Source organism: Cebidichthys violaceus, unplaced genomic scaffold (assembly GCF_023349555.1).
Source record: "Cebidichthys violaceus isolate CVI_PGR_0920_01 unplaced genomic scaffold, fCebVio1.0.p SCAF_7, whole genome shotgun sequence".
Lineage (NCBI taxonomy): Eukaryota > Metazoa > Chordata > Actinopteri > Perciformes > Stichaeidae > Cebidichthys > Cebidichthys violaceus.
Window position 1 is genome coordinate 17,633,120 of NW_027176927.1, and position 21,336 is coordinate 17,654,455.

The 21,336-nt window shown below is 42.2% G+C and overlaps 1 protein-coding gene across 2 annotated transcripts; it reads right to left on the reverse strand.

Moving 5' to 3' along the window:
- Positions 1–1,335: 1,335 nt before the first annotated feature.
- LOC137891062 (blood vessel epicardial substance-like) lies at positions 1,336–20,889 on the reverse strand. Of its 2 annotated transcripts, XM_068735487.1 has the most exons (11): positions 20,276–20,889; positions 19,585–19,693; positions 19,130–19,282; positions 18,908–18,927; positions 10,473–10,708; positions 9,102–9,226; positions 7,549–7,736; positions 6,471–6,579; positions 5,472–5,639; positions 5,181–5,322; positions 1,336–4,102 (listed from the first exon to the last, which is right to left on the reverse strand). In XM_068735487.1, the coding sequence occupies exons 1-11, from the start codon at positions 20,779–20,781 to the stop codon at positions 3,987–3,989; spliced, it is 1,872 nt and encodes a 623-aa protein (XP_068591588.1). In that variant the 5' UTR covers positions 20,782–20,889; the 3' UTR covers positions 1,336–3,986. The 2 variants fall into 2 exon arrangements, with proteins under 2 accessions (XP_068591588.1, XP_068591587.1); XM_068735486.1 differs by lacking the exons at positions 18,908–18,927; positions 19,130–19,282; positions 19,585–19,693; positions 20,276–20,889 and adding an exon at positions 17,624–17,812.
- Positions 20,890–21,336: the final 447 nt, after the last annotated feature.

Consider the following 21,336-nt stretch of genomic DNA (forward strand, 5'->3'; position numbering starts at 1 on the left):
ACAAGCTCGACAGCAGCACATTTGTTTGCAGGTGTTTCCTCACTGGCAGGAACCAAGAGGGGCAGAACGCTGACCGAGCTGCTCCTCCACACTCTGCAGAGCGTGTTGTGATTCATCATGACAGCAACCCCTAACTGCTACATGAGCCAAAGCTCTAAACGTCAGAGCACCTTTGTGCCATCCACCTCCGATAACACTGCATATTAATGCAGAGTTCTGATGGTGTGAGGTGAGACGTGAAGGACAGCTGACAGCTGGTCGTCAGTGAGAGAGGATCTGGATCTGTTGAACTTCATCACGGAGAACGTTTGTTCACGTATGGAGGTCGATCCAAAGAGAAGCAACATCTTCTGAGCGTGTTGCTTCTGCAAAAATATAGATTTTGTGTGGTTGAATAGTGTCTATTTCAATTATCCTTACTCTTTAATTATAATTTACATTTGTGTGCACAAGTCTTGAGACAGAGAGGACCATTACCTCATCTCAGCTGGCCCCGGTATTGATCATGTATGCAGAGACTGGACTGTCTGTGACTTGAGATTAGGTGAGGGTTCCCTGTCTCACAAATCAAATGTGCTTCATTTCCTTCTCCTCAGGGCTGTTAGTGGCTCAGGCTCAGATATGTCATACTTGTTGCCAGGGGCAGCAGGAAGATAGACGTTCCTTCCATGTTGATCCAGGGGGACTAATGCCTCCATTAACATTGAGCCCTGTTTGTTTCAACAGGCCACTGCCAAAGTACACAGTTATGTAGCAACAGGTGGAGTAGATAGCTGTGCTGAAATGGAAAAAGAGAGTCAGGGTGGAGATTAAAGCCCCATCGTTTCAGGATGCTGTTCACAGGTGCTCATTGTAAAACGACTGGGGGTCATTTATCTTGGGAGGAAGTTTAATTGTTCCAAAAAGAAAGCTAGAATATAAGATGATTTGTTTTTGGAAAAATTAAATAATGACTTAGTATCTCATAATACAAAGATACGCATCTCATTATTATGACTTAGTATCTCATGAGATACTATATATAAATGATTATTATTATTATTATTATTATTATTATTATTATTATTATATTCATACAAAGACTATACTGGCAATGAAAGCGTCCTTTCCTAATGCATGTCCAATGTAACCACAGTGATGGGAACAACATCAACAGTCTTTGTTCTGTGAAAAAAATAAAATGTATTCCAAAATTTAGATGAAGCTAATCTGAGGCTTCAGCAGTCTGAGGAAGTCAAATCAATAAATACATAAGAATAAACAACTTGATGCACGTTTAGAAGGCTGATGTTAGATATCTCCTCCAGCCTGCATTATGTCATAAATCAATAACACCACAGTCAAGGCCATTTATTGTAGTTTAGTGAGTACATTTTAAAACAAGTAGATTAGTTAAAGTTACAGTCAAACTCATTAGTTGCAGCTTATTACACACAAAAAACTGATTTAACACAAACTAAACATAAAACAAAAACAAATGTGATTAGTCTGTTTAATAGCTGCAGCTAATAATATCATCACATTACTTTCAGCTGGTGAAAGTTATACAAACTAAATAAATGTGACCGCTGCCGCTTAACTAGCAGCACTTTGTCTTAGAGATGGTGTATTTACCTCACAGTAAGTGTCAATCATACTTTATTGTTTTAATGCAACTGTCAAAGGTAACAGACTGTTTCTTAAAACGAGTCTTCAGACCTGGATAGAGATCACGGAGCCCTTGATGCCTCCACACTGGATCAGTGGGTCGATGGTTAACAATCCACAGCTCCACTGACGTCACTGTAATAGATGTCACATTATGGAACTCCTACTCTGACAACTCAGATCCAACACAAAGGTTATATTAATGTAACGGAGTTAGGTCATGTATGTTTTATGGGTCGCAACAGTAAAGTCCCAACAATAATGTAATCTAAAGCTTTAATATACAGCGAACGGCATCAGGACAACAGCGCTCACTCCCGCGCCTGTGGATCAGTGGAGAGCAGGGTCATCCTTCAAAGGATCGGCGGTTTGATCCCCGGCACCGCTAGCCGCATGCTGTGCTAGCTGTGCTAGCTGTGTGTGAGTGTTAGTTAGTTCTGATGGAGCCCCTGTGTGTTCATCAGTGTGTGAATGGCTGAATGGCGACATGTAAAGTCCATTCACCGCTTCCTGTTTCAACATTTTAAAAACAATACTTCGTTGAATAAAATCATTTCTCCAAAAAAAAAAAAATGAAAATCCTCCGTTACATTGTGTCTGTATACCATCAAAAACAAAATAATGGATTTGCATGTTTTACAGAAACCAGCTAAAGAAGTCACGTTGTCCAGGACTACACTGTACGGTCACCGGAGTGTGTACGTTGTTAGTGCCCACCATTACAGGGTGTTTAGATTCTGATGTTGATATTTGACAGTTTAAAGATGATGTTCATTTTAATAACTGTCTGTTAAGTCACTGTCTATTGCCAAAAGAGCTAACAGGATGGGGATTAAGGCTACAGCCCACTGATGAAAGTATAGCAATATTTATACATTTGCAATATTACCAACTGGGTGTCTGTGACGAGCATCCGGGGGAAAATGTTGCATTACAGTTTGTCTCTGCTGTAATGTCACAAATCTGTCACATGCCAGCAAAAAAATGCAACTCAACTGAGTTTATTTAAAAAAAGTGGCCACCAAAAGATACAATACCCCGCTAACGTTGTTTAACGTTCTCCTTTTCAGAGCAATGGTCGAAAACTTGGCCTGTTGTCTGACTTCACCTACAGTCTAGAAGGAACGGTAAAATATTTCCTTTTATGGCCTAAAATTGTTAACTACACAAAAAAGAAAAGTACTGAAAATATACAAATATAAATGTAGTTAAACTACCAGCAAACTACTGCAAAATGTAGTTACGCTACTACTTTTATTACATGAAGTTCACTACGACCCAACAGAACCAGAGCAGACATAAATCCGTGGGCCGGTGTTTGAATGTATTGATCAGGCAGTTGGTCAGTTGTATTTTTGCCTCCTCTGTTTAAGCTACATGTACAGTGCTTCCTGAAAGTATTCACAGCGCTTCACTTTGTCCACATTTTGTTTCGTTAAAGCCTTATTCCAAAATGGATTAAATTCCTTTTTTTCCTCAAAATTCTACACACAATTCCCCATAATGATAATGTGAAAAAAGTTTGTTTGAAATTTTAGCAAATTTATTAAAAATAAAGAACAAAAATATAACACGTGTATAAGTATTCACAGCATTTGCTCAATACTTTGTTGAAGCATCTTTGGCAGCAACTACAGACAACTCCTTGGACCTCATGGCTTGTTTGTGCTCTGACATGCACTGTCAACTGTGGGACCTTATATAGACTGGTGTGTGCCTTTACAAATCATGTCCAATCAGCTGAATTTACCACAGGTGGACTCCAATCAAGTGGTAAAAACATCTCAAGGATGATCAGTGGAAACAGGATGCACCTGAGCTCCATTTTGAGTGTCATAGCAAAGGCTGTGACTTCGTTTTTTATTTTTAATAGATTAGCAAAAATTTCAAACAAACTTTTTCACGTTAACATTGTGGGGTATTGTGTGTAGAACTTTGAGGACAAAAATTAATTTAATCCATTTTGGAATAAGGCTGTAACAAAACAAAAATGGGGAAAAAGTGAAGCGCTGTGAATACTTTCAGGATGCACTGTACATATTAAAATAGCAAAAACAACAAAATGATTTCTAGTGGCTTCTAAGAAGAACATTTAACAGTGTACAAATGCACTTTTCAGTGCTCTCTGGTGGGCAGACAGTGTAATGGATGTTACTAAATGACCAGAAACATATCTTTGATATTTCTCAACTGACATTTGTTGCCAGCAGCAGGAGGATATCCATTTAAGAAAACAACATGTGGTACAGTCGGCCCTGCGGGTGTATCTATCAGACTCTAGTTGTTGTTGCTGAACAAGGAGTGCATACATGGGATGTTGTGTATTCTTCCCCTGCTGGCTACACTTCCTCAGTGGAAGTGCTGGACATACGGCAAGAGTCTTCAAAAACATCATCTTCCATGCCTTCTTCTATTGGCTTCATCTTTGAGGAGGTCCTGGTGCCAGGGGACTTTTCTAGAAAAACATGAATGAAAAGAATAATCAAAAAGAAAAGGAAAATATACATACTCTATATATATATATAAACTGAATCAATTAGGTATTTTTCATATGTTCTGTGACAAAAACAATTGTGTCCTGAACCTGCAAGAGAAGATGCTGGTGCAATTAAAATGCACCTGTCCTGAGACAAATACCCCTGTATCGTCAGCAAAGAAGAGCGCTAACATGAACACTACTTCAAGCTTTGGAGCTTTAATGGTGATGTCTGGATAAACCCACTGGAGCGGCTCACTATGTGGACAGTGATTGGACAACGCGTCCTACTCCTGCAGAATCAGAACGCTGATTTGCAAAGACAACAAAGCAACAGCGGCCTACATAAATCACAAAGAAGGAGTGTGTTCAGTGCAGCTCATTAGCATTGCCAGGCATGGATGCTCCTTCATGCTTTCCCACCAGTCCCATTAATCCCTTGATTCCTTGACCGAGTGCTGGAGGATGAGCTGAACGGGAGCGTCACGGTATACATGCCTGATACTCATAGAACCAGGAGTTACGATATGTAACTAAATGTCCTAAACAGAGCCGTTTTGTTGCCAAAAGAAGTTGGACACACAAGTTTTGTAGGCACACTTCCTGGATGTAGCTGGATGTTCTTAGAGAAATAAGTTTTCATATTAAATACAAACCGTTGTATGGGAATACATGCCTGTTACACAAAAAAGTCAAAATCAAAACCTGGTTTTTATTTTGTTGCTGTTCATTTCCTGCATTTTTGTGATCAGCTGCTTGATTAGGATTGGAGCACTGGGCTTCCCATGATTTTAATGGATGAATAAATGTAACTCTGAACCTTAGCGGTAATAGACCACATTAATGGAACACCATCGGAAAAATCTGAATAATGCTATAATCATTTTAAAATTGTACACATAGTAACTGTAATAGCTTTAAATGTACATTTACTTGTATTACTTTGATATAGCGGATTATTTCAAATTAAAGGTTTAAACTGTAAACTGTACTGCTGTCATGGTTACAATAACCTGAAAACACAGGGAACATCTCGTGGGGCGATAACGTGACTCACGGAGTGATGATCCAGCAGAACCTCCTCGTAGGATCTGGTTGAGGACATCATCGGTGTCGCTGCTGCTCGCCATGCTGTTCCTCATCTGCGTCATGGACAGCTGAGAGCATAGGCTGGGCTGACGTTCCATCTTCTTCACCGCCTGGAACACATCCACCACCGTCATCGTCAACACCATCAGTACAATCATCGTTCCTGTAGCTGTCCTGCATTATGCTGTTGATGCGTTACTTCCAGTGTTTGTGCCACTAAGAGGTTTTTATTATAATTTGACATGAGACCTGGACCCACCTTGTCACTGAGTGTGGGGTCATTCAGAGAGTACAGTTTGTTGGTGATGTCTTTACCGATGAGGTACCTGAACACCTCATTTAGGAAAGTACTTGACTCCAGGAAGTAGGTGAGCCTCTCTCGAGACCAACACAGGAATTTACAGTTCTCCTCTGCCATGATGGTCACCTGTCAAACACAGATTAGATGTGCAACGGATCATAAAACTCATGGATCGGATCGGATCACAGATCAGCACAAAAGAAAAAGATCCATATTGACAGATACAGATACTGATCCCTTTGTTGTTTAATTATACAGCTGGTTCCAGACAATTTTTTTCCCCAAAAATCATTTGTCTGAAGTCTGTAAACCATCAAAAATTCAAAACGTTATACTTTCACTTTTAGTTTTGTCATCTGTAGTGTTTTCTGTCTTCATAAAAACACACAATTCAAAAGATTGTATTTTTATGGATTAAAACAAAGGTATTGTACACATGTCATAATTAATCTCTAATATCTATTTATGTTGTTGTGAAAACATCTTCAAACAACTGGAGAGATTACATGTGAACACATCAAGATTAGGTTATAATTTAATTTACTACTCATTTTCACTAAACAGAGCCTGAAGGCATCATAATGTCACCAATCAGAACCTTCAATCGTTGACCGTTAGCGGTGCTGCTAACGTAATTAGCTCTTCTGCTCTATTTAAACAGGGATTGGTTGTTGACAATGTGACATTATTTGAGTCGGTGACTAGAAAAGCATAAATGTCAATGTCCTGATCGCATATTTGACTGAATATTGGCGGATACCGGTCGTCAGTATCTCACACCGTGTGTAACGTTAAACTGTGGAATTAATCCACGTTTCCCACGCATGCTGAACCGTGAGGTCCGGTACTACACTAGCTGCTCTTTAAGGCTACATGTAGATGACAAGGCTTCAATTAAGCAATGAAGGCACAAAAGGAGTTTGTTGATTTCTGTTGTCCACCTGATTTTCTAATTACCTGAAACTTCTCTCCTCTGTGCATCTCAGTGGACCTGAACTCTGGAGAGTCAATGAATGAATTGGTGTAGATGTTGTGAAGAAAATGGCCTCGATACGATACCTTCATCCTGTCACAAAGAAACGTCAAAGTCAAAATTCAGATTCATCTTTAAAACAAAAACGCCATCTCTTCTACGAAAGTGATTTTAAGCCTTAATCCTCTTGTGTTGACTGGTGAACCCAACAAAGGCTGTCCCTATTCCTTTAATGGCTCTCAGAATGACTCAAACAACTAAAACAAATTCACTCTCAATAACCATTTAATAAGGTTCAACATTAACCCTCAAACTTCCATCTTGAGATCCAAATTACCTGTCAAGGTTGTTCAAAAGGTTAAAGACTCCTTAACAACATGAATCAGAGAGCTCCAAATTCACTTTCAACAAAACATGAATTCAGACTTTTTCCTGAATCCATTGACGTTACTAATCTTGGATCTTTTTCATTTTTGGATAGCTCTATCATATGATATGATTCACAGATGTTGTCGATTTTGGAACTCATGGGTCAAGTTATTACTGGTTCCAGTCTAAGGGTTAACATTTTAGAGAATGTTTTAAAGTCTACATTGAGAAATGATAGTGGTCTATAGAACCCGCACATATTTTCATCCTTAAATGGTTTATGAAAAACGTGAATCTCTATTCATATAATGTTTTATTCAGCGATAGCTCACACACGGTTACATTTAATTTCCCCTCGGCTTGAAACAAGTCATAATAAAATGGTTTCCTGGCTCATATATTGAGTTTTCTTCTGCAGATGTTATGAAGGAATCATTCTAGCATTTTACTTTATCTGTATTTACCTACTGAGCAGTTTACCCGGAGTATCTGTATTCATAGAGGTGATGCTGTGTTCAAACCCTTTCTGGGTATTATTATTAATTCATCTTCTGATATATTAAGTTATTTTCTTTGTTTGTTTGCTACATATATATTTATTTGTCCTTTCTTGAAAGCATGATTTAACCCAGGTATGATGGTAAGTCATCAGAACACGTCACATCTCCCCAGAGTCAAACAAGCAGCACATACTTTCCTTTGAGGAGGATGCTGAGGCGTTCGTCCACGGAGGTTTTGTCCTCGGCAGCGTAGGCCTGGCCCTTCTTCACCGTCTGGATGGTGCAGAACTGCCCCGTGAGCCTCTGAAAAAGAGCCTCCTGCACATGGAGGGGCTCAAACATCCGCTTGTAGACCGGCCGCAACTCCCTGTCGATCTTTATCTGGCAGAGCACAGTCACAGCCTTCACTCATCTCTCAATGACAATCTAACATAGAAAGTAAACTTTGAGACCTCTGGGACCTCATGTCTGGTGATGATTCAATGACACGGCTCCAAACAAAGAGTCGGGGAAAGGACTTCATACCAGGTATCACATCGGGCTACAGTTATCTAATCATGAATCCACTGCTTCTCTTGAAAACCTGGCCAGCAGAGCTTGTTGAAGTTAGGCAGAGTGGTAAGAGGTCAGGATAGCCCGTTGGTCAGGGTTAGGACCTGAACCCATTGCGTTGCCGGTACCTCGCGCAAGCGTGGACGAATGACCAATCGTATCTCTTGAATGCTATGCAGGTTAAGTCCTGGCAAGAAAAGCAGTGGGGTTCATATGAATCAGTCTGTAGGGGTTGTGTGCATGTGTCTGGTCTGAAATAATCTGATTGTCTGAGGAGTTACTAAAGTATTGTAATGTGCTCATTTACAACTATTATTCAACAATTTAACAACGGAATTGGCAAATATGTGTGTCCAAGAAATACCAACAAATTAGAATAACTAGTAGGGTGACTTTGCTCCGACACAGCAGCTCGGTGGCGGTATGAACATGGTTTGCGATCTGCCACTAAACACTATTCCACCACATCTCAGAGGTGAATCTTGTACTTTTTGCCTCTCCAAAGACGAGGATTGGAACTGGAATTGGATTTAGTGAAACAATGACAACTGGAGAGCAGGAGAGCAGTGATGGAAGTCGTGCGCCGGGCGACACTCTCAAAGCATGGTTTTCTTTTTGTCGGCAACAATTCTGCTCATTTAGAGATATTCTGCGCAGAGTGATGTGAAATCTCTCGCAAAAGAGATCCGCGTGCACGTTGTTGGAGTTGTACACACGACACCTCTACACACGAGCACGTGGATCTCATTTGGGCTTACGGATGTTGACATTGATTTGCCCTCATATAGAAGAGCGCACAGATCAGCTGCAGCAACTAACCACTAGGCACTTCTTTCTGATTGGCTCTGACCTTATTGCCCACTGAGGAGTGCTGCAGCACAGGCTCTCCAACAGTCTAGCTGCTGAATCAAGTTGATGAATTTCAGTGACTGAGAAGTACAGGTCTCCCGTCTTATTGTGAAAGGTACCGTGTGATTCTATCAGCTTGCTGAAGGCCCCTTAATACCGAGTTCCTAAGTGTCGTTGTATCAGTTGTATCTGCATCTCATTACCATGAAGCAGGACCAAACCCAGGAGGATGTGCAGCCTCCTACCTGAGGCTCAACATACATTAACCTGCTGCTCCCCAACACCTGAATGTAAAGCGACTGTTATGATGCATATGAGGGCATGCTGATATAGAGTAGAACTCACCGGTCTGCGCTTGTACAGGAGGAAGAACAAGTGCATGAAGTTGACCACCAGAAATACCACATTCCAAACCATCACATCCAGGTTGCACCTGTACAGAGTCGCCCACACGATGAAGAGACCACACCCTGTGAGGGTAGAGACACAGAGCCAGAGATGTAGACATGCCCAGATACAGAATGTTAGCTTCAGTCTAGTTATTATCCATCACTGAAGACAACATTCAGAATAACTACTGTGGCTCATTTATTGTGCTTGTCTGAATGAACTAAAAACATCAATAACCAAAGAATAAAGATTCACTCAATATGGAGCACTGACATGCAAATACTAAAATAAAGTGATAACATGAAACAGCATGTTACACAAACAAGATGGAATGCATACAAACGTGTGTCCATCTTATCTATCAATGAACATACTTGATCTAGAAATATGTTATTCAGTTCAAGCTTATACCATTTATCTATTTATTATATAAAGTGATTTCTTTATTTAATCATTTATTTTAATAATATAATTATGACCCATCTAATATTTGATAATGAACATCCAAGATTATTTGAAAGTTACCTCACAAGAAAAATACTGCTGCTCTGTTTCTTTCTGCTCTGTTCTATCTGCTCTGTTTCTATCTGCTCTGTTCTATCTGCTCTGTTTCTACTCTGTTTGTATCTGCTCTGTTTCTATCTGTTTCTGTTTGTATCTGCTCTGTTCTATCTGCTCTGTTTCTATCTGCTCTGTTCTATCTGTTTGTATCTGCTCTGTTTGTATCTGTTTCTGTTTGTATCTGCTCTGTTCTATCTGCTCTGTTTCTATCTGCTCTGTTCTATCTGCTCTGGTTCTATCTGCTCTGTTCTATCTGCTCTGTTTCTATCTGCTCTGTTTCTACTCTGTTTGTATCTGCTCTGTTTCTATCTGTTTCTGTTTGTATCTGCTCTGTTCTATCTGCTCTGTTTCTATCTGCTCTGTTTCTCTGTAGAACCCTCTGAGACTAGCTTGTGCCAAATGACAATACAAATAATTGAACTGTTGAAGTGTCTCATGAATCTGGCTGCTTCCTGTCTCCGCTCTCCTTCCAAGCATAAGATAAACATATCGGAAGAGCTTTTTCCATCCGCCGGTCTCTCCTTCCTTCATCTGCCATGTCAGAGCCTTTTAGGGCCTTCACTCTGCTGAAGAGATGCCTCTTTGTGCAGGACAGCTTTTAAAATATCTTACAAATGTTGAACAAAAGTAACCCTCAACTAGCTTGTGTTCATGATTTACTGTGAATAAAGTTTAGATCTGTAGAGGCTGTGATAAATTAGCCAATATTCTGAGCTACAGAATCATCACTACATGAATGCCATCAGCAGGTGGCGCTGTGGATACCTGTCATCAAGAGGAGGCGCAACAGGATCATGTGCAGGCCAAGGGTGGTGGGGATGACCAGACCCAGCAGCAGGGACAGGCTCCCCAGATGGAAAAGGAGGTGGTGGGTCTGCTCCCACTCCTCGCAAGAGGTGGCATTGAGCTCCAGAGCCGGGACTCCTAGAGTGGCCGGGGGGAAGGGGGGCAGCGTGGTGTAGAGCAGGGAGTGCAGCTCTGGGGTAGAAGACATCTTGCCTCTTGAAATCCAGGGCAACATGAGAGAACATGTGAGCAGTGGATGATGATTTGCTCAGGACGTACAGGCAACATGCTTGTCATGTATAGTTTGTTTGTTTATTCTATTATACTACACTATTGTCTTGTTAGCAAAGATGTTTGAAATAAATGGTATAATGCTTATCAATTTTTTTTTAGCTCAGAAAAAACAGCAAATCCTCCAATCAACCCAATTTGGGAGTAATCTTGAAATGTTCCACTAGCCTTGCAGTCACACCATACAAGTAACCTTAATTGCCACAACTTTGCCAACACTTTCAGGGTGTTACATATCTGTAGAGGTTTGTTCACAAGTTTGACCAGATACAATCAGCCTCATGAGTTAGCTGAATGTACACAGCACAGAGCCACTACACTACAAGTGGTAGCGTGGCGATGTCTGTGTTTGTAAATGTGTGCCAAGACCTAACCATGCTGAAATGAAATAACACACACGCGCTAAATACAAATAAGATGTTGGTTTGGGTGGGATGTAACATTTTCTCACATGTTGCAACTATACCAGAGTCCTGCAGCCATCAACTAGCATACCTTACACCTAACAACAAAAACATTAGCACTAAAGACGTGCATGGAAGACAACATAATAATAATAATTAGACACATAATGAACATGATTCATAATTAAAGTGTTGACTACAGTGTTGACCCTAACAACGCTGTTGACTGTAAACACTGTTGAGTCTGTCAACAGTGCTGACAGAGTTAACAGTGCTGACGACAGAGTTAACAGTGTTGACAGAGTTAACAGTGCTGACTACAGAGTTAACAGTGCTGACAGAGTTAACAGTGTTGACTACAGAGTCAACAGTGCTGACAGAGTTAACAGTGTTGACAGAGTTAACAGTGCTGACTACAGAGTTAACAGTGTTGACAGAGTTAACAGTGCTGACAGAGTTAACAGTGCTGACAGAGTTAACAGTGTTGACAGAGTTAACAGTGCTGACGACAGAGTTAACAGTGTTGACAGAGTTAACAGTGCTGACTACAGAGTTAACAGTGCTGACAGAGTTAACAGTGTTGACTACAGAGTCAACAGTGCTGACAGAGTTAACAGTACTGACAGAGTTAATAGTGCTGACAGAGTTAACAGTGTTGACAGAGTTAACAGTGCTGACAGAGTTAACAGTGTTGACAGAGTAAACAGTGTTGACAGAGACAACAGTGCTGACAGAGTTAACAGTGTTGACAGAGACAACAGTGCTGACAGAGACAACAGTGTTGACAGAGACAACAGTGCTGACAGAGACAACAGTGTTGACAGAGTTAACAATGCTGACATAGTTAACAGTGTTGACTGCAGAGTTAACAGTGCTGACAGAGTTAACAGTGTTGACAGAGTTAACAGTGTTGACTACAGAGTCAACAGTGCTGACAGAGTTAACAGTGCTGACAGAGTTAACAGTGTTGACTACAGAGTCAACAGTGCTGACAGAGTTGACAGTGCTGACAGAGTTAACAGTGTTGACTACAGAGTTAACAGTGCTGACAGAGTTAACAGTGTTGACAGAGTTAACAGTGTTGACTACAGAGTCAACAGTGTTGACAGAGTTAACAGTGTTGACAGAGTTAACAGTGCTGACAGAGTTAACAGTGTTGACTACAGAGTTAACAGTGTTGACAGAGTTAACAGTACTGACAGAGTTAACAGTGTTGACTACAGAGTTAACAGTGTTGACAGAGTTAACAGTACTGACAGAGTTAACAGTGTTGACTACAGAGTCAACAGTGTTGACAGAGTTAACAGTGTTGACAGAGTTAACAGTGCTGACAGAGTTAACAGTGTTGACTACAGAGTTAACAGTGTTGACAGAGTTAACAGTACTGACAGAGTTAACAGTGTTGACTACAGAGTCAACAGTGCTGACAGAGTTGACAGTGCTGACAGAGTTAACAGTGTTGACTACAGAGTTAACAGTGCTGACAGAGTTAACAGTGTTGACAGAGTTAACAGTGCTGACTACAGAGTTAACAGTGTTGACTACAGAGTCAACAGTGTTGACAGAGTTAACAGTGTTGACAGAGTTAACAGTGCTGACAGAGTTAACAGTGTTGACTACAGAGTTAACAGTGTTGACAGAGTTAACAGTGCTGACAGAGTTAACAGTGTTGACAGAGTTAACAGTGCTGACAGAGTTAACAGTGTTGACAGAGTAAACAGTGTTGACAGAGACAACAGTGCTGACAGAGTCAACAGTGCTGACAGAGTTAACAGTGCTGACAGAGTTAACAGTGTTGACAGAGTTAACAGTGCTGACAGAGTTAACAGTGTTGACAGAGTAAACAATGTTGACAGAGACAACAGTGCTGACAGAGTTAACAGTGCTGACAGAGTTAACAGTGTTGACTACAGAGTCAACAGTGCTGACAGAGTTAACAGTACTGACAGAGTTAACAGTGCTGACAGAGTTAACAGTGTTGACAGAGTTAACAGTGCTGACAGAGTTAACAGTGTTGACAGAGTAAACAGTGTTGACAGAGACAACAGTGCTGACAGAGTTAACAGTGCTGACAGAGTTAACAGTGTTGACAGAGACAACAGTGCTGACAGAGACAACAGTGTTGACAGAGACAACAGTGCTGACAGAGACAACAGTGTTGACAGAGTTAACAATGCTGACATAGTTAACAGTGTTGACTGCAGAGTTAACAGTGCTGACAGAGTTAACAGTGCTGACAGAGTTAACAGTGTTGACAGAGTTAACAGTGTTGACTACAGAGTCAACAGTGCTGACAGAGTTAACAGTGTTGACTACAGAGTCAACAGTGCTGACAGAGTTGACAGTGCTGACAGAGTTAACAGTGTTGACTACAGAGTTAACAGTGCTGACAGAGTTAACAGTGTTGACAGAGTTAACAGTGCTGACTACAGAGTTAACAGTGTTGACTACAGAGTCAACAGTGTTGACAGAGTTAACAGTGTTGACAGAGTTAACAGTGTTGACTACAGAGTTAACAGTGTTGACAGAGTTAACAGTACTGACAGAGTTAACAGTGCTGACAGAGTTAACAGTGCTGACAGAGTTAACAGTACTGACAGAGTTAACAGTGTTGACAGAGTTAACAGTGCTGACAGAGTTAACAGTGTTGACAGAGTAAACAGTGTTGACAGAGACAACAGTGCTGACAGAGTTAACAGTGCTGACAGAGTTAACAGTGTTGACAGAGACAACAGTGCTGACAGAGACAATAGTGTTGACAGAGACAACAGTGCTGACAGAGACAACAGTGTTGACAGAGTTAACAATGCTGACATAGTTAACAGTGTTGACTGCAGAGTTAACAGTGCTGACAGAGTTAACAGTGTTGACAGAGTTAACAGTGTTGACTACAGAGTCAACAGTGCTGACAGAGTTAACAGTGCTGACAGAGTTAACAGTGTTGACTACAGAGTCAACAGTGCTGACAGAGTTGACAGTGCTGACAGAGTTAACAGTGTTGACTACAGAGTTAACAGTGCTGACAGAGTTAACAGTGTTGACAGAGTTAACAGTGTTGACTACAGAGTCAACAGTGTTGACAGAGTTAACAGTGTTGACAGAGTTAACAGTGCTGACAGAGTTAACAGTGTTGACTACAGAGTTAACAGTGTTGACAGAGTTAACAGTACTGACAGAGTTAACAGTGTTGACTACAGAGTTAACAGTGTTGACAGAGTTAACAGTACTGACAGAGTTAACAGTGTTGACTACAGAGTCAACAGTGTTGACAGAGTTAACAGTGTTGACAGAGTTAACAGTGCTGACAGAGTTAACAGTGTTGACTACAGAGTTAACAGTGTTGACAGAGTTAACAGTACTGACAGAGTTAACAGTGTTGACTACAGAGTCAACAGTGCTGACAGAGTTGACAGTGCTGACAGAGTTAACAGTGTTGACTACAGAGTTAACAGTGCTGACAGAGTTAACAGTGTTGACAGAGTTAACAGTGCTGACTACAGAGTTAACAGTGTTGACTACAGAGTCAACAGTGTTGACAGAGTTAACAGTGTTGACAGAGTTAACAGTGCTGACAGAGTTAACAGTGTTGACTACAGAGTTAACAGTGTTGACAGAGTTAACAGTGCTGACAGAGTTAACAGTGTTGACAGAGTTAACAGTGCTGACAGAGTTAACAGTGTTGACAGAGTAAACAGTGTTGACAGAGACAACAGTGCTGACAGAGTCAACAGTGCTGACAGAGTTAACAGTGCTGACAGAGTTAACAGTGTTGACAGAGTTAACAGTGCTGACAGAGTTAACAGTGTTGACAGAGTAAACAATGTTGACAGAGACAACAGTGCTGACAGAGTTAACAGTGCTGACAGAGTTAACAGTGTTGACTACAGAGTCAACAGTGCTGACAGAGTTAACAGTGCTGACAGAGTTAACAGTGTTGACAGAGTTAACAGTGCTGACAGAGTTAACAGTGTTGACAGAGTAAACAGTGTTGACAGAGACAACAGTGCTGACAGAGTTAACAGTGCTGACAGAGTTAACAGTGTTGACAGAGACAACAGTGCTGACAGAGACAACAGTGTTGACAGAGACAACAGTGCTGACAGAGACAACAGTGTTGACAGAGTTAACAATGCTGACATAGTTAACAGTGTTGACTGCAGAGTTAACAGTGCTGACAGAGTTAACAGTGCTGACAGAGTTAACAGTGTTGACAGAGTTAACAGTGTTGACTACAGAGTCAACAGTGCTGACAGAGTTAACAGTGTTGACTACAGAGTCAACAGTGCTGACAGAGTTGACAGTGCTGACAGAGTTAACAGTGTTGACTACAGAGTTAACAGTGCTGACAGAGTTAACAGTGTTGACAGAGTTAACAGTGCTGACTACAGAGTTAACAGTGTTGACTACAGAGTCAACAGTGTTGACAGAGTTAACAGTGTTGACAGAGTTAACAGTGTTGACTACAGAGTTAACAGTGTTGACAGAGTTAACAGTACTGACAGAGTTAACAGTGCTGACAGAGTTAACAGTACTGACAGAGTTAACAGTGTTGACAGAGTTAACAGTGCTGACAGAGTTAACAGTGTTGACAGAGTAAACAGTGTTGACAGAGACAACAGTGCTGACAGAGTTAACAGTGCTGACAGAGTTAACAGTGTTGACAGAGACAACAGTGCTGACAGAGACAATAGTGTTGACAGAGACAACAGTGCTGACAGAGACAACAGTGTTGACAGAGTTAACAATGCTGACATAGTTAACAGTGTTTACTGCAGAGTTAACAGTGCTGACAGAGTTAACAGTGCTGACAGAGTTAACAGTGTTGACAGAGTTAACAGTGTTGACTACAGAGTCAACAGTGCTGACAGAGTTAACAGTGCTGACAGAGTTAACAGTGTTGACTACAGAGTTAACAGTGTTGACTACAGAGTCAACAGTGTTGACAGAGTTAACAGTGTTGACAGAGTTAACAGTGCTGACAGAGTTAACAGTGTTGACTACAGAGTTAACAGTGTTGACAGAGTTAACAGTACTGACAGAGTTAACAGTGTTGACTACAGAGTTAACAGTGTTGACAGAGTTAACAGTACTGACAGAGTTAACAGTGTTGACTACAGAGTCAACAGTGTTGACAGAGTTAACAGTGTTGACAGAGTTAACAGTGCTGACAGAGTTAACAGTGTTGACTACAGAGTCAACAGTGTTGACAGAGTTAACAGTACTGATAGAGTTAACAGTGTTGACTACAGAGTCAACAGTGCTGACAGAGTTGACAGTGCTGACAGAGTTAACAGTGTTGACTACAGAGTTAACAGTGCTGACAGAGTTAACAGTGTTGACAGAGTTAACAGTGTTGACTACAGAGTTAACAGTGTTGACTACAGAGTCAACAGTGTTGACAGAGTTAACAGTGTTGACAGAGTTAACAGTGCTGACAGAGTTAACAGTGTTGACAGAGTTAACAGTGTTGACAGAGTTAACAGTGCTGACAGAGTTAACAGTGTTGACTACAGAGTTAACAGTGTTGACAGAGTTAACAGTGTTGACAGAGTTAACAGTGCTGACAGAGTTAACAGTGTTGACTACAGAGTTAACAGTGTTGACAGAGTTAACAGTGCTGACAGAGTTAACAGTGTTGACTACAGAGTTAACAGTGTTGACAGAGTTAACAGTGTTGACAGAGTTAACAGTGCTGACAGAGTTAACAGTGCTGACAGAGTTAACAGTGTTGACTACAGAGTTAACAGTGTTGACAGAGTTAACAGTGCTGACAGAGTTAACAGTGTTGACTACAGAGTTAACAGTGTTGACAGAGTTAACAGTGCTGACAGTGTTAACAGTGTTGACTACAGAGTTAACAGTGTTGACAGAGTTAACAGTGTAAGGGGGAATAGATGGTGGGTGCTACGATTCCGCAAGAGCGCTGTCGGTCAGGACAGCGTTATCAACTGTAACACCTATGTGATCACAGTTCAGAGCCGCCAGTGGGGCACTCTCACATGCACCAACATGCACTAAAAGCAAGCGTGGTCCGCCAACACAGCAAGATAACAACACACAGAGGGAGAGCAATGTCCACCTGCTCAGGTGGACATTAATCCACTCTATCGTTACATAGAACGTAATTGTTTGCTGGTGTATTAATGTTCAGAATGTTGAATAAAGCTCCTTTATGGAGTCTTCCTGCCAAATACAATTGCAGTATTTTGGAAATATCCACAAAAAACAACTTGACATTTGCAATCAAATGAAAATGTTTTCCCATTGGTCAAGAGCACCAGTGTTTTTGTTTGTTGAGTACATCTCAGAATGAAATATTCTCCCTGTGTAACAGTATCAGCTGCTGATGGGAGGACTCTCATATAAAAATAGATGTGGGGATAAACAACTTTCTAACTGCTCAGAGTAGCGAGAGGAAAACGTGCCGTGACTTACCGGTTCAGCAAAGTAGGAGGAATGATGACTGTGAAACACCGGAGACACACTGATGGGGACACACTGCTGGACACACTGCTGGAGACACACTGCTGGAGACACTCTGCTGGAGACACTCTGCTGGAGACACTCTGCTGGAGACACTCTGCTGGTGGCTGTGGGCTGGACCCTGAGACGGGGCGGCTGCTCAATGTTCGTCGCACATTCCTCACAGCTGACATGGAGAGACTAACATGGGCAGGAAAGAGAGAGCAGCTCTCTGCACTGACCGAGAGCTCCGAGCGGGGGAGTCACAGCAGTCAATCACATCTAATACAGTAAAGTATAGTATAGTTTTAATGTAAAACACAATATTAAAATGTTGTGTTTTAATGTTAACACACATTTACTATATTTTCATATTGTATCATTTTTAAATATTTGTATTTTAAAAGACCTTTTGACAGAATAAACTTACCTCCACTGAGAAAACTGAACCTTGAGTTCAGATTATTATTCAAATACTTCATGGTCAACGTTATGCATATTAAATCATACCCAGCCTGTGTTAGCTCATTAACATTGAGACACACCACTCCAAATCAGAACCATCTACATTGTAAAATAAAGAATCATTTATTTTTTAACAGTAAAGGAGACTAAATTTACATCTGAACAATGGTAAAATACTAGGCTGTCACTCTGTCAATAGTACACATTACATCTGCAGCCACCTATTCATTTCACTTCATATATTTAATATAGACTCATACAGTAAAGTAAGCTGCTTTTAATATAATGACAGTATCATAAAGCTGTTTGCCTTTATCTGAGCGTAGAACCATCTCAACACACACACACACACACACACACACACACACACACACACACACACACACACACACACACACACACACACACACTCACTCTGTCATGTTTACTTCTTCTTCTGTGGATGCATCAGCTCCAACATGTATGATATCTTTCTGCAGGCAAACAACTGTCCCTCACAATAAAGCATTAACAGAACTTCAAGACAGCATTTCACTCATTTTGATACAAGTTGCTAACACGTGCCGTGGAGCTCTGGGAAGGCATTGGGCCCATAGAGCATGAGCATCAGAGATCCTGCTCAGGCTGACCCCACTGAGAGCATGCGTAGCAGACACTTCCTGTTCCTGTCGGCTCACACACACACACACACACGTGAAAAAAGCACGAAAATGATGCGGATGAGGAGGAACTTCAACAGATCCAAAAAGCTCTCTTACACACATATTGCTAGTGTGTCAACTACCCCTCCACACTGCTCTGCCTAACTGACACTGCAAGGAGTCCGTTAAGTGTGTGTGTGTGTGTGTGTGTGTGTGTGTGTGTGTGTGTGTGCGTATGTGTGTGTGTTCAGGCAGTCCTTGCCCCCTGCACCGGCACTTGCAGGAAGACATCTGCTCTTTCTAATTCCGTCCCCGACACGTGACAGCGACTCGGTAAGCGGATGTCGTATCGGTGGCCCGACTCGTCGAAGGCCTTGTCGTTGAGGGAGTACAGCTTCTCTGCAATGTCGTTGCGCACGACCAGGGCGAAGATCTTCGCTATGTAGCGATGCTTAGCAAAGAGCAGGTAGAGCTTCTTCCTTCTCCACCCCACGTATCGGCAGGGGTTGTCAGCACGCAGGGTCACCTGAGGAGGGTGAAGACACAGCAGACAGGTTGGCCTCCAGGTGACGGGATGAACGTGGTAGTTCAGCCTGTAGCCACAGTGAAGCTGACATTCTAACAATCCAAGTCCAATCATTCATCAACAGGACCACAATACTAGTGCTGGTAAATGATGCATGGACCTTTAACAAGTGCTACCAGGAGATAAAAACAGCAAACATAATGCTGCACTAACAGGATGAAGCTCCTACTGTCATGTGTGACAATTGATTTCATGAATTTACATTGCTGAGATGTTTTTTCTGCTCATGACTGAGACCGGACCTGGAATACACCCTCCTCTGAAGGTCTGAGAGAGTCCCACTCCGGTGAGTCCAGGAACTGGAAAGGGTAGATGTAATGCAGGAACTCTCCATTAACCGTCACACGGACCCTGTTGGAGAGTGAAGGGAAAGCTGATATTAACACATTCACTCTCCACTGGGAAACAAACACACACACACACACACACACACACACACACACACACACACACACACTCTCTCGGTACTGTGTCACAGCAGGTGTCCTCACAGCAAGTTCAAATCTTCACATAGAGGTGTGGAGACGCATGCAAATAGACGGATATAATGAAGCACTAGAAATTAATTCTAATGTATCAAAAGGTATTAAATCTCATTCTTTACACTTAACATTTGTATGACTTTAAATAACAATAAATGAACCCAAAGGACAGGAACAGGAGACGCGTATCCTTCCGCACCGTGCAGGTTCACCTGACTGAAGGTAACGCGTCTGTTAAATAGTAACGCATAACAGTAATAGTAATATTCCACAGAGGAGGCTACAGAAACACTCCGCATCTCTTCAGGGGATCCAAACCTGTCGGGAACCGGCAGCAGCTAACCCGACACCGCAGAGAGACTACAGACTGCCCGGTGTGTTCCGTGTGTTCCGTGTGACCCGTTTAGCTCGAGCATGGCACAACGCGTTCATGCGTCGGAGAGACGATCACCTGCCAGACAGCAGCACCGACAGCTTATCGATGGCGGTTTTCCCCTCGATGGCGAAACAGTGGTCCCTCTCTATGGTGTGGACTAGTCCGTCACAGCAGGCCACTATCTTCCCAAAGTGTGAGAGCGACACTCCGAGCTTCTTAAACATGCAGCTGTGAAGCTCCTGGAAGTCCTTCTCGAAGGAGACGCTCCTCAGCCGATAGGCCGCGAGCAGCACCTGTCCCAAGCACGCGCCGAAGAGGGCGAAGCTCCACAGGAACGTGTCCGTGGTGCACGAGTCCGACCATGCCCACAGAGTGGAGCAGAAGAAGCCCAGAGTCCCAAAGCCGAAGAGATACAGCAGTCCGTAGAAGCCGCTGCCGCCCATGAAGCCGAAGAACAGGAAGATGTTGGCGAGGTGGAACACGGAGCCCTCCGGGGCGGCTCTCCACCGCGCGCACAGCGGGTACACAGCGGCGGCGGCGTCCGCCGTCAGGTTCATGTTCTCCAAATCTAGAGGCTCCATGTCGAACGTCCACTACCAGCACGGTCCCACACAGTCCCACACGGTCTCACAGAGTCCCACACGGTCCCACAGAGTCACCCGGGGTCCCACAGAGCACACCAGAGACCGCGAAGAGTCAGGTAACAGGCAACACGTCATCCGGTAACGAAAATACGACCGGGAAAGAATGTCCCGGAGTTTATTATGATTATTTAGAATAACATAGACGAGCCTCCATACTGCTGCGTCATGTGCTGCTTTCTACATGTTATAGTGATTTATAATTTATCTATTATCAATAATAGATTACAAAGTAAATGCATGTTGCCTGTAATGACATGTTGCATTACTCGGCAACAGCTTGGGTCCACATTTACTTCATGTCAGTGTGTGTCATTCACACACACAGGGACACACACAGGGACACATACAGGGACACATACAGGGACACACACAGGGACACACACACACACACACACACACACACACACACACACACACAGGGACACATAGTACTAGTTCACCTTTAAAACGGTGACCCAGTCCATGCCATGCTCTAATCAAAAGAATAATAAT

Coding starts and splice junctions, on each gene's coding strand:
- LOC137891062 (XM_068735487.1), bottom strand. CDS start 20,781: ATGGAGCCTCTAGATTTGGAGAACATGAACCTGACGGCGGACGCCGCC. Junction 19,694..20,275: donor TCGGTGCTGCTGTCTGGCAG/GTGATCGTCTCT, acceptor ACTCTCCAACAG/GGTCCGTGTGACGGTTAATG. Junction 10,709..18,907: donor TGTCAGTTAGGCAGAGCAGT/GTGGAGGGGTAG, acceptor CTGGATTTCAAG/AGGCAAGATGTCTTCTACCC.